The 17,116-nt window shown below is 45.9% G+C and overlaps 1 protein-coding gene across 4 annotated transcripts in view; it reads right to left on the reverse strand.

Annotated features, from left to right (window-relative positions):
• PTPN3 (protein tyrosine phosphatase non-receptor type 3) overlaps nt 1–17,116 on the reverse strand; it is a 106,483-nt gene that overhangs the window by 55,780 nt on the left and 33,587 nt on the right. For 3 of the 4 annotated variants that reach the window (XM_069476654.1, XM_069476653.1, XM_069476652.1), the window contains exons 3-7: nt 16,313–16,420; nt 16,194–16,236; nt 13,512–13,590; nt 8,806–8,850; nt 5,245–5,297 (exon numbers count right to left, since the gene is read on the reverse strand). In XM_069476654.1, the coding sequence (XP_069332755.1) occupies nt 5,245–5,297; nt 8,806–8,850; nt 13,512–13,590; nt 16,194–16,236; nt 16,313–16,420 (328 nt within the window). Of the gene's footprint in view, nt 1–5,244; nt 5,298–8,805; nt 8,851–13,511; nt 13,591–16,193; nt 16,237–16,312; nt 16,421–17,116 lie in introns of those variants that run through there. The other variant, XM_069476655.1, reaches the window with a different exon arrangement.

The following is a 17,116-nucleotide window of genomic DNA, read 5'->3' on the forward strand; positions in this document are numbered from 1 at the left end:
AAGGGAGATCATCCAGACCCACCCCCTGGGATTTGGGGAGGTGTGGAACACAGGGGACCAGGATGGGCTCAGGGGCCATAGAGAGCAGGGGTGTGCTTGGATGGGGCTGAAGGGACAGAGCCCAGGCAAGGCCAGTGGCAAAGTCCCCAAGGAAAAGGATGCATTCTAAGGGGAATCAAACATAGGAAGGCAGATGCTGGGACTGCCAGGAGAATCACATTAGGGACCTGCAGCTGCAGAGGGAAGTGGAAGGTGGCCTTATGGAAGGACTTTTGGACTGGCCCCCAGCCCAAATGGCACCACTCCTTCAAGATCCTTGACTGCTACCTGCCAATGTGAATCATGGATGCCTATGATGTGATGGGCATTCTTGAGAGTTGTGCAGTGCCCAACCTGTCCAAGTGTACATGGCTACTAGCCCAAGGACTCAAATCATTTAGGTGTCTGGACTGTTGAGGAAACTGGGAAAAAGAATCAGGGTTGTGGGACCCGAGGACATCCACATCCCTTCTCCAAGACTAAGTTTTTCCATTGGTATAAAAACATGAGTGAGAAGACAATTTCTACCTTCAATGGGCAACTGATCGCATATTCCATTTTCCTGACAAACAAAAAAAGCTTTTATTTAATCTTTTTCTTGAAAATATTAGCCCTGATCTTTCCAAATGTTTTAATGAATTTCTTCCTGCAGCTGGCTTCAGTGCTGGGAGGCTTCCAAGCACTCACAGGATTGTTTCAGCGTACCAACTGAACACAGAAGATTTCTAAATCAAGCAACTCCTTTTATATCACCAGGACAGAGTTTGGGGAAAGCTGTGGTGATGCTTCCTAGCTAAGCCCAGAAGGAAAGGGGGTGAGCCAGCAGCCACTTGGGTGAATTTCATCACAAAGTCAAGAAGGTAGATGCAAGGGTCATCTCTTTCTTTACCCCTACGCAACCTTGCTCACCCTCTACTGCCTCCATACCCCAAGGGCTGCTCTTTGAGACGTGCACCGTAAGGAAGGGATCTATTTCCTCCTTCCACTGTGCCCTGAGAGCTGGGGGCGGGTCAGACTCACTATTAGGGTACACGCATGCACACGCACAAACACATACACATACACACACACACACACACACACACACACAGAGTAGGTGCTCAGGGATTTGGCTGCTCTGATCTGTCAATTCTGGAAGACGAAAAGGGCAGAAAGCCAAGTGATGTATGTGTACAGGCTCGACCAAGGTTAGACCACAGGCTGTTAAGGCCAGCCAAACGTGACCAAGTTGTGGATGGAACTGCCAAGGCTGTATGATGTAAGCACGAGGGTGGCAGGTGAATCTGTGTACGGGTAAGGGTACAACAGGGCATTTACAGGAAATCTTTAGATGCCCAGGCACAGGGTGCCCGATGAGGAAAGCTTGAGAAAGCATTAGAATCACCTTGTTCAAACTCCTCATGTTAAAGAGGAAGAAACTGAGGTCCAAAGAAGGTACTTGCCACTACATCAGGGTCAAGACCAGGATCCAGGTGATCTGAGTCCCAGAGTTAGAGCTCTTACCACCCTACCAGCCAGCCTGTCAGGTCTATGAGCTGCTGCTGGTCATCTGCTGACGACAGAGGTCATGTCCCCAAAGGCCAACTAAATGACTTTCCTGAGTCTCAAAGCAGAATCCCATGAAGTTTTACTCTGTTGGTTTCATTAGCTCACGGGGATCGTCCTGGATCTTGGTGCAGTACTCATTGTGTTAGCTAGCAGCCCCAACCCCGGTGCCATTTTGCAAACATGAGCAGCAAAGTTTTTTCTTTAGTCAAATCACTGTGGATTTTAAAACATGACCAATGAACCTCCCCGTCAGGTGGATTTCCCTTGAAACCTTAAGCAGCTACTTTGTGCAAAGGTCTGTGCTAACCACTAGGGGGAAACAAAGTTAAACAGTCACACACAACATCTGCAGAACCTTGGGCAGTTTCCACGTTGATTTCAATGGCATCAGCCCACTTGATGCTCACAGTAACCCAGTGGTAGACAATGTTTTTCATTCTCATTAAACAGATAAGGAAACTGAGATTCAAAGAAGGGGCCTGCCACTGTTGCTCAGCTGCTAACTTGGAGCCTACGCTCCAACCACAATCCTTATACTTACCTACTATTGAGTAATACATTTTCCTATTTGTGGGGAAGCAACACATGCAAAAGCTAATTACAGCAGAAAGAGAAGTGCATGCTTATGTGGGAAATACCTCATCTTTTAAGTCCCATGCTTTGTTTTGGCTGATAATATTCTATGTTTTGCAGCAAAGAGAAAGTACATCCCAGGTTCCCAAAGTGCGGCATTTTAAGCTGTCAAATTGTTCTACTGGGAAAGTCCTTTCCCTGCTATTCAGCTAATTTCAACTTGACCTCAGAGGCTCTTCTCAGGTGTTATTCCTAGGGTGTTTGTCCAGCCTCCCTCCCCCTTCCCCAAGCAGGGGGGAGTCCTCGGTAGTCACCTTCCATGCTAGCATCACCCATGCCTGCCTGCCTCCCTACTCGGCGGCAGACTCTTCAGGGAGAGCAGTGTTCTACCTGTCCGTGTGCAACTTGCACATGGCATAGGCCCAGAGAATATTGTGGAATTAATATGTATTTCCAAAAACTTCAATTACTTCTACTGAATCCAGGTTGTACTTCTTAGGTGCCAGTAGCTTCTTTAGCCTCTATCAATCAGTTCCTCACAGAGGAGAACCTGACTACTGGAACTTGGAATAGGAGTTTTTTATTTGCCTCTTAAATTTTACTCTAAATAAAGTTTATGGTTTACAATAGGCAATTCTTTAGACTGCTGTCTTCTGGGCAGACATGAAAATACAGTAAGAGTTGACACTCTGCAAGAGTTAACACTTGCAGGCTGAGGGAGTGGGAGGTGGGTGGATGATGAGAAATTACTTAATGGGTTTGAGTGACAGATACCCTACAGCCATGTCTTAACCACTGTGCAATCTGTGCATGCAACAAAATCACACTTGTATCACATACATTTATACAATAAAAATAAACTTGCCACGTGCCATGTGCATTTCTAGGGCCTTTACATATAGTAACTAACTCATTTCCTCTCCACTACACCCCTTTGAAGTGGATACTGGTACTATCCCCACTTGACAGGTAAGGAAGCCGAGGCCCAGACGGGCTCAAGGTCACACAGGTATGAGTGGAAGAGGCAAGACGTCGGTAACATGGCTTCAGTCTGCTCCAACAATAAAGAATCTTTAGTTATAGATCACCTTCGTATGTACTGCTTAATTTGAACCAAGTTGCCATATTGAGGGCTGTCTTAATCACTACTGTCACCTCTATTTTATAGATGAAAAAAACCAAGATTCAGAGAGGTAACTGCAGATAAATGGCAAGTGGAGACGTCAGGATTTAAATCGAGTGTGCCTGCACACCTTCTAGTTAGTGTTCCTGCGTCTCAAACTGGAAGCCCTAACTATGAACACCAAACTCACTCTGAGATTTGGAAAAGCTCAGTCTCCTCGGACGATCAGCCCGGCAGAGACAGAGTCCCCCAGGTCTATAGATCACTAAGAACACAAGCTGACTGGTGATTGTGCCATTTCCCACAAATGGATATGGCATGGCTGGGTCTGTTCCAGATGAACTTTAGGGAGGAAGGGAACTTCAAAATCCACCCAGGCTCATCACTGTGCAACGGTGGGGAGGGGGAGATGCAGGTTCGATGGAGAGACTAACACTGGGTCTTGTCTTCCTTGTGAATAGGGTCCCTGCATGTTCAAAGTCAGGCATCGTCTTTGATGTCCTCTGTCCTCCATGCAGACGGGCAGGTAAGCTGCAGGCCCAGCCACCTTGCTCTCCACCTCTCTCATTTATTTGTTCTTTTGCTGGTAGGGGAGTAGGCAGACTTAGGGACACCGCAGCAGTCCCTGTCAGCCTTCTCTTGCTAGAGACCCGAGGAGGGTACACAGTTCAACCATATCTGCTCTGAGACCTGACCATCTTGCGCCCTTAACTGCCTACCATGAGGTGAGTCAAGAGGGTAACAGGCCAAGATGGTCTTGCGCTTATGAGAAGGCAGAGGGGCTTTCGTGAGTCTGGAGCTACCACACAGCTCTACGTGAGTGCCGTGCTGGTGTGCTGTAATGGCACCACACAGCTAACTGACTATGAAGTGGTACTTCAACTTCCATCTAGCTATGTACCCTTTCCATTGTGCGTACCCGGCATCTACCACAGGACCTGACGGGGAATTTGGACTCAGTAAAGTTCTCCTGACCGGCTTGAGTGGATTCCGACTCCAGCTTAAACTAGCCCCGATGGAAAATCCCATCTGCCCTCTCTATCCAGTACAGTGGCCACTTGCCACGTGTGGTTAGTCCAAATTGTGATGTGCTGTAAGTGTAAAATCCAGACTGGTTTTAAAAAACTTAATATGAAAAAACAAAAAGAGAATGTAAAATATCTTGTAAACAATTTTTTTTACAATGATTATGTTAAAATGGTAATATTTTTTGTTTATTTTTTTAAAAAGAATTCTTAAATTCTAGTGCAGATGTCTTTTTTATAGAATGTCTTTTGTTCCTTTGGGTAGATGCCCAGTAATGGGATTGCTGGATCGATATTTTGGATATATTGGGTTAAGTCATTAAAAATTAATCTCATGTTTCATTTTACTTTTTTAATGTGGGTATTATGAAACCTAGAATTACAAATGTGGCTCACATTATATTTCTACTGGACAGCACTGCTATAGACCGATATATGTATTCCATTAGCTATATTGAAACTCTGAATTCCTAAGATCCTGGAAGTGCTTTAGAACGGCACCAAGCAAGCAGGAGGAGTGACTTCCAGCAAATTCCTTGACCTAGCTGGGTCTCAGTTGCCACGCTTGTAAGGGGTGACTGGTACAAATATCTGTCCCACTGGGGTTTGTATGGAGGTCAAATCCAAAATACCTGAGCAAACACTCTGGAAAATGCAAAGTGCAACAGCTGTCTACAGTCCAATGGGCTCCCTTGGGAGAAGACCCCACACCACAGCTCATCCACTCCCTCCCCGCTAACCACCTTCCTTAATCTACCATCCCCACACTGGAGGAGAGTGTCATCTGGGTAAAAGCGGGACTACTGGGACAGCCAGAGATATGCTGCCCAGCAGGATTCCTGGGGAAGAGGGATTTTGTCAAACAGGAGAAACTGGTGACTTTCTCAATAGACAGGTCAGAACAATCTGTCCGTGAAACTCCCCTTCACGACTTACATTGTACTGCATAGGATGCCAGAACCACTGCTGAGTTAAGAGGGCAGGTTAACCTGTCAGGAGAAAGACGTATTAACAAAGTCACAAGAACCAACAACAGCTTGAACACCCACAGATCATGGGTAACACGTATCTTTCTTTTCTTGGACTGACCATTCAAAAATAACATGAATCATAACAAAAACAACTTTTATGATACCAATCAGTAAATAGTAAATATAGATGTAACACATTAAGGACTTCAAAAAAGAAATAACTTTTTCATGTTTAAAATAATATACAATGTAAATACCATGAAGCTAAAGGTCTAAAGTTGGTCAGCATTTTGGCTTATCAAGAAAGGTCAGATTCGTATCTCTACGAGGGAAAACACAGTGAGAAAACTGTACTCTTAGATCTATGGGCAGCCTGCAAATCTTTCTAGTAAAGACATGAGACTCTTCATAGTGCTAACTCAATTCCCGAGTTCTAGTGATTCTGATTCTGGATTATCCTCATTCTAGAAGGGTAACATCCTCTTAGAAGGGAAAAGTGGAAAAGTATTTTGAATTTGAAAACTTGCCCTTCCTTAATTAGATTAAATTACTTAAGATTCCCACGTCTATTTACCCTCCTGAAGATCTGCAGGGTTCAATGGTCTGTCCGCCTCTCCCAGTCTTCCTGCCTAGAGATCCCAGACTTGGGGCAGACCTGTGCTGCTTTCTCTTACACTCACTGCCCTCCCAAACGCCCCATTTCTCCAATGACTGCATCTCTGTCTTAGTCATAGTTGGAACCTTCTCACTGCTCCCTTTTCTCCACTCAACCGCAGACCCCACGGTCTGCCAAGGAGCTGGCAAGCAGCCCTGGAGCCCGGATCACTGCTGGGCAGCACAGCAGGTGGGAGGGGCCGGAGGGAGGGCCTGCAGGGTGGAGAGGGGTCTGACAAAGGGAGGTGTCCTGAGCAGCTACACTGGGAGACACTGAGATTTTAAGAGCATTCTTCCCAGCAACCCAGTGGAAGTGGAAAAAACATGCAGTTTCCATGGCAGCCCACGGGGGGTGGGGCGGCTGACAACATGCTGGTCCTTCCTGTCCACTGCACTGTGTGCTGGTCCTGCAGCTGCACATGAAGGCAAGTTTTCCCATCTGCGGGGCCCCCATCTTTCCTTCAGTAATTCTGTGTTCCTGCTCAAACTTCAGAACCATCTCCCCAAGTCTGCAGATTCATCCCAGGGACACTTGCTGCCTACTGGTTCATCTGGAGATCCAGGCGGCCCGTGGGGAGAGCAGGCAGGAACGCCGGGAATCAGCCATTCGCTCTCCCACCAAGACGGGCTTCCATTAAACCTAAGCCAGTGTCCTTGCTAGAGGAAGAGCAGGTGAGTGGGATTTGGGGAGCAACTGAGGGCAGGAGCTAAGGAGGTTCCATCTAGACGGAAAAAACAATCCTACGAAAAAGTGAGAAAAAATATTCCTAAAGAATGGTGTTCAAAATACATACTGAAGAACACTGAGAGCCTGAACTCTACTCTTAACTCGGCCACGCATTCTTAGACAGATCCCTTTCTTCTACTCCGGGCTTCAGGGTCTCCAGCTGTTGAGTGAAGGGCTTGGACCAGCCCTTGGATCACCCATCTCCGCCGGAAGGAGATGGTGCCTTGAGTGCCGGCCACCAATGACAGCTCCAGCAAGTCAGGGACAGGTTGACACCCAGGAGAGATGCTAAGTAGGTTCCAGTGAGCCTGGCAAGAGATCCACGGCCACAAATAGCCCGATACACCCCCGAGCAGTGTTTGGTAGCGGAGACCCTCTCCTCGGAGAGATCTAGGCCAGGACGTGGCCCTCAACAGATCTGTATTGAGTCCCACAGAAATAACAAGGGGATTTTGTTTGGAGAAGAAAAAAAATGAAGACAACTAACTTCCAGTATTTGGACAGTTATACTGGAAGCTGCTGAGGAGGCAGGGCCCTTGCCTTATTTGACCAGCACAGTTCAGTGCCTGTTTTAGATGATGTGTTTGCAAAATATTTGTGAAAAAAAACAAAGTAAGTGTGTGGGAAAGAGGGACAGAGGAAGTTTCTACCGCTCCTGAGGGCAGTCTGGACCTAGGAGAGGGGTGGGGAATTTCAACCTTCAGTTACTCTAAAATGTAAAAAGGCTGCTCACGAAAGAGTGAGCTCCCCATCACTGGGGGTGATCAAGCAGAGACCCGAAGGCCTGTAGGTGGTGCTAGAGAAGTGATTCATTCCAATCTTGAGTGGGAAGATGAGCTAAATTATGAGAATTCTGTAATTCTATGACTGCTGAACAGTCAACAGGTTCTGGCAATCCTTTCTTTAAGATGTCTCTTGTTTCTAACTGTCCATCTCCCCTCCCCTAATCTTCACCGCCCCGCCTCTGAGTCTCTGGGCTGCATGTCTGCAACAGCCTCCTTGGGGCCATCCTTCCCTTCCATCCACCCTTGGCCTCTTCCAGTCTTCCCTTGTGCACACTGACACTGTCTTTGCACATACAGCTCTTGCCGTAACCTTCCTGCTTAAAACCCTTCCATGGCCCTCCTCTGCCTAATGGATGTAAGATGCACACCTACCTTTGCCACGAAAAGCCCCCTCTCTCTCCTGCTGTAAGCCCTCAGTGTGCAGTTTCCAGGTGGAGCTGTGGGCTGAGGGGGTGTCTTCTCATGGCCTAGGGAAATCCGGCTCCTCCCTTCTCTACTGCCCCCAAATCTAGCTCATCCCAGCAATCTACAGAGATTTTTCTAGCCCACATCAGCAGAAGGAGCTCCTAAAATCTCATGATGACTGTCATTTCCACTGCCCATATTGGTACTAGCTACTTCGTGACTGCTTCCTGGGCTGCTGTCTCATTTCCCCAACTGGACTGCAAGCTCCCTCGTGGCACAGCATGTGGGCTCCCTCTGAAAATCCTCCTCGGCAGAACTAAACTCACTAGGGGGAAAGAGGGGGTGAAGAGATTGGGAATAAGATGTAGCTGTTCACCTGCCGCAGCTTCTGCGGTAAGTCAAGAAAATACTAAGAATTTGAGGAAGTAGCTCAGGGACCACTGGTTTGGAGTTTCCTCTCCCTTCCTAAGCTAATACCTTGCAGCCATTGAGATGGTCGTGGCACACGAGAAGTGCTGAGTTACAGGCAAATGCTCACGTGTTTGAGCAAAAAGCTTCCCAGACAGAAAATGACTCATCCGTAGATACTAAGAGGCTTGGCAGTAGACCTAAATTAGGCCTGATCTACCTTCCTTCCTGAATGAAGCCCATTTTACATTCTGGGTCCCTTTCTTCCTTTAAAATTTCTCAGGTCTTTACCAGAAAGATAAATGCATCTTTTGTAATAAAACTGAAATAACATGAAACGAATTTGATCAATTCTCAGCAGAGGCTGAGCTAAACCAAGACTCGAGTTAGAAACAGATGCCCAAAGCCTAATGTGGTACAGGATGCTGCCTGCAACATCTATTCTCTGTTTGGATTTAACATTGTTACCAGAAATGCACGCTTATTAGATTAAAACCAGGAATTTTGCTACTCTCACAGGAAAAGAAAAATGCAAAATTCTTATTACCTTCCTTCACAAATATCCATCTTCAGTTGTAAGAAATACAAATGCCTATGAAACAATGGTTTTCATTAATTCATACTCAAACTGAAATAAGCAAAAAAAAAAAAAAAAAAAAAGTTGATGAGTTAAGGACAAGACCTGTACATGCGAAAACCAAAATACATAAAAATACATTTTTGTCCAAGGTATTTGGTGCTATTTTGCACGTTGCAAAGCTGCCCCATGAGTAACGTGACTCTTGTTGGTGCCCTAAGTCTTGACTGGCAGGGGCAATGTCCCCCCAGTGCAGGGTGTCCTAGGGAAGGCTGAGCAGGGATGGATGGGCTGGTACCACCGGTACTGCTGCCAGCAAAGCCCCTGCCCTCAGCCCGGGCCTTGGTAACCGAGCACAGAGGCACAGGCACCCTGCACAGGCAGCCCCCATACCAGCGGGGCCACTGTTCTGAACACCGTGCCAGCTTGTGCACACCCACGTTCTCCCAGTGAGGAGCTGCTAACGGAAGGAGGGTCCATGCAGACACCTCCCCGGCTGGGGTGCAAACACCCAGCTGGTTTTTTTCCTGTGTCCCGGGAACTGTGGGTACGTGAGCAAAAGCATAAACATCAGAAGTTGCCAGGGCCTCTGAGCTGAAATTCTGCACTCTTCTGGGAGTGACCAGCAAATGAAACCTCCAAACCCCGGCCCTGTTTTATGGGCAAGTTGTGGCAGGCCCCTCAGCCTGGCAGTCTGCTCCTCCGTCTGGGGAGTGGGGTGACGAGGCCGCCAGTGGCACTGTGCAGGCCAGGAAGTGCCCCGGGGAGACTTCTATTTAGGGACACGGCACACATGTGACACTTGGCCACCAGCTCCCACTCTTTTTTAAAACCCAGATTCAAAAGGGATAGTCATTCCAGAGTCTGGCCAAGATGACAAAAGGGAAACCTCTTGAAATCTAACACAGATAGGGCAGAGGTGCTCAGGGGAAGGAGAGAGAGAATTTTGGCAATTGAAACAAATCAGTGTCATTATTCCTTTGGTTTTAGAAAGGTCAAGGGACTGGCTTTTTGAGATGTGAATGCTCCAAACGCTATCCTAACCTCCTGTTTGCACAGTTCTGGGCAGTGTGCATGGCACTTTATAACCTCACCTCTCATTTCAGACCCGCATTAACTCTGTAAGGGAGACCACTATCTCCATTTTTAACAGATGAGAAAATCAAAGCTCAGACAGCACATGTGGGGTCAGCTGTGCCTTAGTTTAACCTGGATAATCATTATTAATAAAACATCTCATTATGCTGCAAATTTCCTATGTGTTTAACGACCAAACAGCTTTAGAATCTATGTCACCAACTACCCACAATGTACCGAAAACCCAGCACTGAGAGACGGTATAACATACATTTGCTGATTCATGCCAATTTGGTATTGGAATCTCTATCTTTTCCACCTAGCAGAACATAATCAGTCCTTTCTAGTTTGTTTCTATGTTTATCCAAGCTGACATTCAACCAGAATTAAGTGTTCTCTCCTCCTACAATGCTACTGAGAGAAAGAAGAGAAGGGAGAGAGTCATAGATAATCCAGTGGTGAACCTGGGCTTTCACTGCCAAGCTCGGCTAATCAGTTTATCTTCCTAGGAATAAAAACGAGAACGTGAACCTGGAGATCACCATTCACCAAATGCTACCTTGTCACAAATTGAGCAAAGTTTCTGAGTCAACCCCACGACATCATACACAAAGAAATCGGAATAGTGAAATGCAATCCAATCTTAGGAGACTTCCTAGAATTCTTGAAGGAACCTAATTCTAATGTGAGGTTGCCAGTAAATAAAATTCTGTTTAGAATGACCTAAATTTATCAGAAACAGCACTTGTGGAGGCTCACAATAAAGACCTTTATTTAATAATTAGAATAAAGGAAAGTTACTTAGAAGAGATGCTTGGCATGCCTAGCTTCAGAAATGCAATGACTTCTCTTGGAGTGCACCCTAGTCACAACCTCAACTTCAGAAAAAAGCAACGCATGCCTCCTTGCCTAGATCCTTGAAAAACAAATACAGAACAACAAATACTGCCTCCGTATGTCTTCTTTGACTCTTGAGAGCTAAATTTCCTTAAAAAGGAACTCATGTTTGGACAGGCTACAAAGCTGGGGCTTAATAAGATAACGTGTGCCAGGAATACAGGTAAAATCCTTCATTTAAATTAAAAAAAAAATAAGCATATGTATTAGTGATGGATGCCTGGCCCAAGTTAAGAAAAAGATCTGGCAGGCGGGGATGATGGCATGAACCTGTAGTCCTAGCTACTTAGAAGGCTGAGGTGGGAGGATTGTGCAAGGCCAGGAGTGTAAGGCCAGCCTGGGCGACATAGTGTGACCCTGTCTCTTTAAAAATAAAAATAAAAAGATCTGGAGGTCTTAGTGGTCCACCAGCTTCCTAGGATTCATGGGGTGTTCCATTAAGAGAAAGCTGGTTCCCAAATCCCAGGAGGTGACAGCCACACTCCACTCCACACTGGGGATACCCCCCCATCTTAAGATGGGAGGTGGAGGTGGGGTAGGGTGTCAGTTCTGAACCAGTGAATTTTAGGAGAGACACAGACAAACTGAATTTTATCTGGGACTCTGGTAAGAACAAATATTAGTCTATTACTCATCTTGAGCTAAAATCTGCCTCCCTGTAACCTCCAACCCACCCACTGGCCATAGAGCTATGACCCAGCACATCTAGTTCTCCTTTTCCCATGAGTACAGTTCAGAGATCTGAAGGTAGCCTTTGTTTCTCCCAGAGCCTCCTCTCCATCCTAAACACCCTTCATTTTCCCTGATGTCCCTGAATTGATAGGCTCAGCAGGAGGATTCTGTTAGCTCCCAAAGGGAGTTTCTTTCCTGTAGGGCATAGAAGTGGACGGCCTGGGCCAAGAGGGACACTGGGGAGCGACTCCTGGCTTAGGCAGGCCCTAGTAATCCCTTCCTGCAGGTTCTGTCACTGGGGGCTCTAACAGGCCTCCTGGGTGCTATGAGCCCGGAGCTCTAGCCTTCTGGGGAGGAGATAGGTGTTGGGTGACAGTCACTAGTTTAGGCAGTGCCATCCATACTTGGGGTTAAAACCCACCAGTTGGTCATAAAATCAATAGAATGGGTCACAACTGGCATTTTTTAGAAAAGGAAATAGAACAGAATAGAAAACTTCAGTAAGTGCTTGGCACTTACTATAGTTTTATAAAACTTTTGCTTCAGTAATTTATATATGTATACTGCGTTATGACACAAAGTACATTTTTACTATGAAGTTGTGATTAAAAAAACCTCACTGGTTAGAACCACACACACAGATGTACACAAGTACATACATGTACAATCACACACACATATGTATATAATATATAATATACACATACACATAATTCTTCATGTCATTCTTAAAGCATCACTCGAACAGAACTTGTTATTTAGTAATGCCCCGAGGAAACCTTGGTAGTGTCATTTCAAACACATTCTTAAAGATTATGTCACCAACTTTGTGTCCATCAGCTTATGAAATAACCCGCTGGGCTGAGCGTTTCTATGCTGCCACAGTTTACCAGTGTAAAGCGCCGTCAGTGTGGGGAAAACTCAAAGCACAGGGTGTGTTTCCTCGTGGTCACCTGGTGAGTCACACCGGATATCTCTTGCCTGGCTTAAAATTTAACATAACAGTAAACACAGTCAAAGCCCCAATGTCTGCTATTGTAGAGGGAAGAGGCATATAAAAAAGGCAAGACAGAGTAAGAGAGTAATATTTGGCCTTTAAACATATAAAAAGTTAAAATGTGATAATGTAATTGCCACTAAAAAAAAATAAAAATAAAACAAGACAGCACTCTACGTCTGAGTTCCTGTCGCCTCCTGGGTGATGGCTACAATGAGGCTAGAATAGGATTCAAAAATGCTGTTCATGGCTTTTTTCTGGTGAAACAGTTTCCCTCCCTAAGAAAAATAAATGGATCGACAATAAAGGGGCTTAACACTGCCATGCGGGAGGGAAAGTTGAGTTTGCACAGTCTGTGTTCAAACAGCAACAATCTTCCTGCGCTCCCCTGCTCCCCTCTTCCTCCATTCCAAATACCCTGCGCCCCACCCAGAAAACCCAGTTGCCAGCACTAAACCAGGACCAGGCCAGACTCCAAGCCCTGAGGGGTAAACAACTCCTATCACAGCCCTCTCTCTCCCTTATCTGGTTCACATATTTCCTGCACCTGCTGATTCACCAGGAGACAAGCTGGGTCCAGCCTGCTCTCCTTTCTAGCTCCTGCAAACTAGGGATCTGATAGAAAATTCTTATTACAGAGATGTCTTCTTATCTTCAAGGGCCTCAATTCTAGCTCTTCAGCGGTATCATGCTATCTGACCTGCGGATGACTGTTTCAACTCTGCCTACATTAGTAGAAAATGACTTTTTAGCGCTCCGCAGGCAGGAGAGGCTGGGGAGGTGGAAGGAGGCGGGAGAAGTAGGAGGCGGATGTGAGTGTGCTGGGAATCGCACCAAATTAGGAGGGGGAGAGAAGCAGGCCCAATTAGAATGTCAATATATGCACCCCGAATTTTTACTTGGATCATAATTGCTGGTGCAGTTACACCCAAATGGAGTTACTTGGCCGCAGTTATAAAATGAAGAGTACATTTTTAGTGGTTACTCATTTTTATATACTAAATAGAAAACTTAAAAAAAAAAACATTATTACCTGGTTTGTTCTTGCTGCAGTGTGTTGGGATCAGGTATAAAAAATCTTACTCGAAAATGCAGGGTACAGGGGAAACCTCCTACAACATTTTTCAAAAACAAATTAAATTTTCCCTTTACAAAAGTCAATGTATGTAAGTTGCTACTCTCCCATAAGTGATGCATTTTCACTCAACCATAGCTTTTTCCATCATAAAAGGGCTAATTTCAAACAAGGAGTGCATAAGTTTTTTAATTGGTTGTTTCAGAAATATTCACGTCTACAAAAAGTAAAATATTTACATGACATCAACATAGACTGAAGTATCTATTCCCTATTACATGTTTACCTTAGGGCTGTGTTCAAACATTGCACTCCATTATCTGCATTAAGAATTTTAGAAATCCTTAAATCAGTATATCACACAAAATTCACAAAGAAGTAATAGCTTACATTTGTATAGTGATTTACACATTTCAAACATTTTGACGTATATTCTTTCATTTAAACACCACCATGCCTAGGGGAAGGCTAGCCTGCTATGGACAGCCCTGTTTTATAGGTAAGCCAATAGGCTTAGAGATGCGACTTGCACACAGCTAGTGACAAAACCAGAATTACAGCACTGAGGTCTTCGATTCTACCGTATCACATTTCAAAATCATTTTTATACTATAAAATATTTCATGCTTTTGATGCACAACATAGTAAATGATTTATACTAGTGGATATTACGCAATGAACATACTCAAATATGACTTTATGCATCAACACCAAGAGTCAATTGGCTTGTGTGGATAAAATTAGTCCATTTCTTTCAACAGATATGGCAACAGGAGACGATCAGATTGTGTTGCTAAGATGCCAAGATCTTCATGTCAATTTCATCCCCCTCCATCACTCAGTAAATGTTCACCAACCCTATCTGCGCACTCAGCACTTCCTTGCTCTCTGAAGCTCAAGCCCTTGTCCAGCTGCTGCCCTCGCCGATCCTGCTCATCTCCTCCTCTACCTTGCTCATCCTGGGCTCCACCCTCCCACCTCTTTCATATCTTCCATCTTCATCTCTGGCTTGTGTTCAAAGAATCTCTACTGGGGTGTGTGCACCTGAGTACACCTCTGTCCACGTGCCGAGGTACCAGCGGGTGGCGCTATAACTCTGTGTACAGGCTGACCAGCTGACCACCTGCACATCAGGGGATAGAAAAGTTCTCACACTGCCTTGGGATGCCCTTTCACCTCCTCTTCTTTAACCTGTGTTATTTTTGTGTTGTACGCATGGCCTCTTCATTTTTCTTGTGGTCCTGTGCACACCCAGAGCATCCTACCATGTGCTTGGTACTGTCACAGAACCGTCTTTCCCACTTGGCTGTGAGTCCCTTGAGGGTAGGCTCCAAATCTGATTTGAACTGGATACCCAGGGCTTAGCCCAGTGCCTGTCACAGTGTGAGTTCAGGACACGTTTGCTGAAAGCACGAGTTAGTGAGAGAATAAATGACAACACCTATCCGTGCCTTGTGTGTACTTACTCCTGTGAATTCAGATGGGGCAGGTATTTGTCCGTGAGCAACTCTGTAGCTCCCACGGGTACTTCTGAATGCTGAGGACACAGGCCATGGGAGGTGAGAACTCTGAGGACTTGGTTGGTTCCCACGGAGGGCAGTGAGGGATCAGAGCCATGGCTAGCTGTGTTTGCTCCTTCCACCTGCGTGCTGGGGGAGGTGTGTGCACGTGTGTGTGTGGCATCATGTGTATGCACACGTGTGTGTTCACATCCACCTGCCCTACACCCCGCCACCTTCCCTGTGTCAGGCACTGCAAGGGATCCAGAGAAGAACATAACAAGGGTCCTAACCTCAAGGAACTTGCAGTTCTGAAAGGAAGCTAAAGGCAAATAACTAGGAGATGAGGATGAGTGTTCAGAGCCACAAATCAGATGATGATAAATGAATGTCGAGGGGGTCACAGCTGCTAGTAGGAGAGGAGCTGGGATCTGGGCAGCCTTGAGAAATGGCAAGATTTAGATATAGGGAAAAGCATTCCCAAGAGAGGGACAGACTGAGGGGAGGCACAGAGGGGGCCCTGCAGATCCGCCAGGTTTGTCTGGGGCACAAGGTGCAGAAAGGGCAACAATGACGGCAACGTTGGAAAATCAGGCTGAGAGCAGATCAGGGCAGCGGGTGGGGCAAGGTGTGGCTCGAATGGCCACCTAACTGGAGTTAACCTGCAGCACTGGGCTCCACTCCTGATGGATGAGCTGCAGTTGAGAAGACTTAAGTTTTTATATTTGTGACAGTATCTACCTGTGGCTCAGTTTCCAGTGAACGCAACTGTGCTCTTGGGAAATACGCGGGTTTGTGTCTGTCTCTCTCTCTTTCCTGCTCTGACTCTCACGCTGGGCTGAGAAAGGCCATTTTCCTTCCCCTTCCTTCCTTGTAAAAAGAAATGTGGGTTCTCTCGCCCTGAGCTGCCTACTCTCACCTTTCCCTTTCTTGCCCACAGCTGGTGAGGATCCTTGAGGGCTGATCTGGAAGCATCTCTGCTAACCCAGAAGTCAGACAGGGAGAGGTCAGCTTGCTTAGGGCTCCAGGACCCCCTGGAACCCAGGTATCAGATGTCACAGGCACTGATGGCTGGAGGAGAGAAACAGGCGGTGACACGCTAACACCTAATGTTCAACTGAAATGAAAAGATCACACCAACCTTTTAACTGCTTCCTGATGGGTTTGCTTGATTCAAGCCATCTCTGTTGGATGAGAAAACAGAAGTTATAAAACCAAACCACGTAGGAGTCCAGCATGTTGTACAGGAATGGCACTTACAGGAGAGTCCACGCAGTCGTCACCGTGTTGTAAACCAAAATATTCCTTTTCCGTCACGTCCAGGTGGTTGTATGCCATATCCAGAAGAACCTGACCCGTATCTTGTTTCTAGGAAAAAAAAAAAAAATCAAATGGGGAAAGTCTTAAAATGAATTAAAAACTGGTGATAAAAATATCTTTACTGTAGGCACAAAAAGAGTTAATTAAAATATTCAGATTTTATGCACCCAGATTTCCCACAATAAGAAAAGCTTTAATAAATTTCAAGTGAAGAAGCCACACAACACATAGGGGAAGACGGGCGAAGGAAAACCACATCAGTACAATTTAAGACAACGTCAGTTTAATTTGATTTAATTTTCTAAGATTTCTTCCTTCCCCTTTGCTGCAATTCCCAAGTGATGATGTCTAAATCGGAAAACTCAGATATCATAATTACAGTAAACTCTCTGTGACCTACCCATGGATTACCCACAGTAAAATGCTAATCCCAGGTCAGTTTCCGTTGGCTCCTCAGGACACATCTGTGGCTCCGACCCCTGGAGAAGCCACAGAAGTGTGTGTCCAGGGAAGGAAAATGCTTGCCTGACAGCATAAAGGAAGACAGCTAAAAATACTCAAATGCCATTCAAAATGCCCTCACAGCGATTTGGCCTGTGCCACCCCGTAGGATTATCTGCCTCGCTGCGTCCTCTTCCCGTCATCTGAAGTGAGAAGCCGGTGGGGATTCAACCACACTCCTCTCCAGGGCAGGACTCGGCCGCCTTCCCCACTCCATGTTTATGGGGCAGACCTGGTGTGGGC

Source organism: Eulemur rufifrons, chromosome 7 (genome assembly GCF_041146395.1).
Source record: "Eulemur rufifrons isolate Redbay chromosome 7, OSU_ERuf_1, whole genome shotgun sequence".
Lineage (NCBI taxonomy): Eukaryota > Metazoa > Chordata > Mammalia > Primates > Lemuridae > Eulemur > Eulemur rufifrons.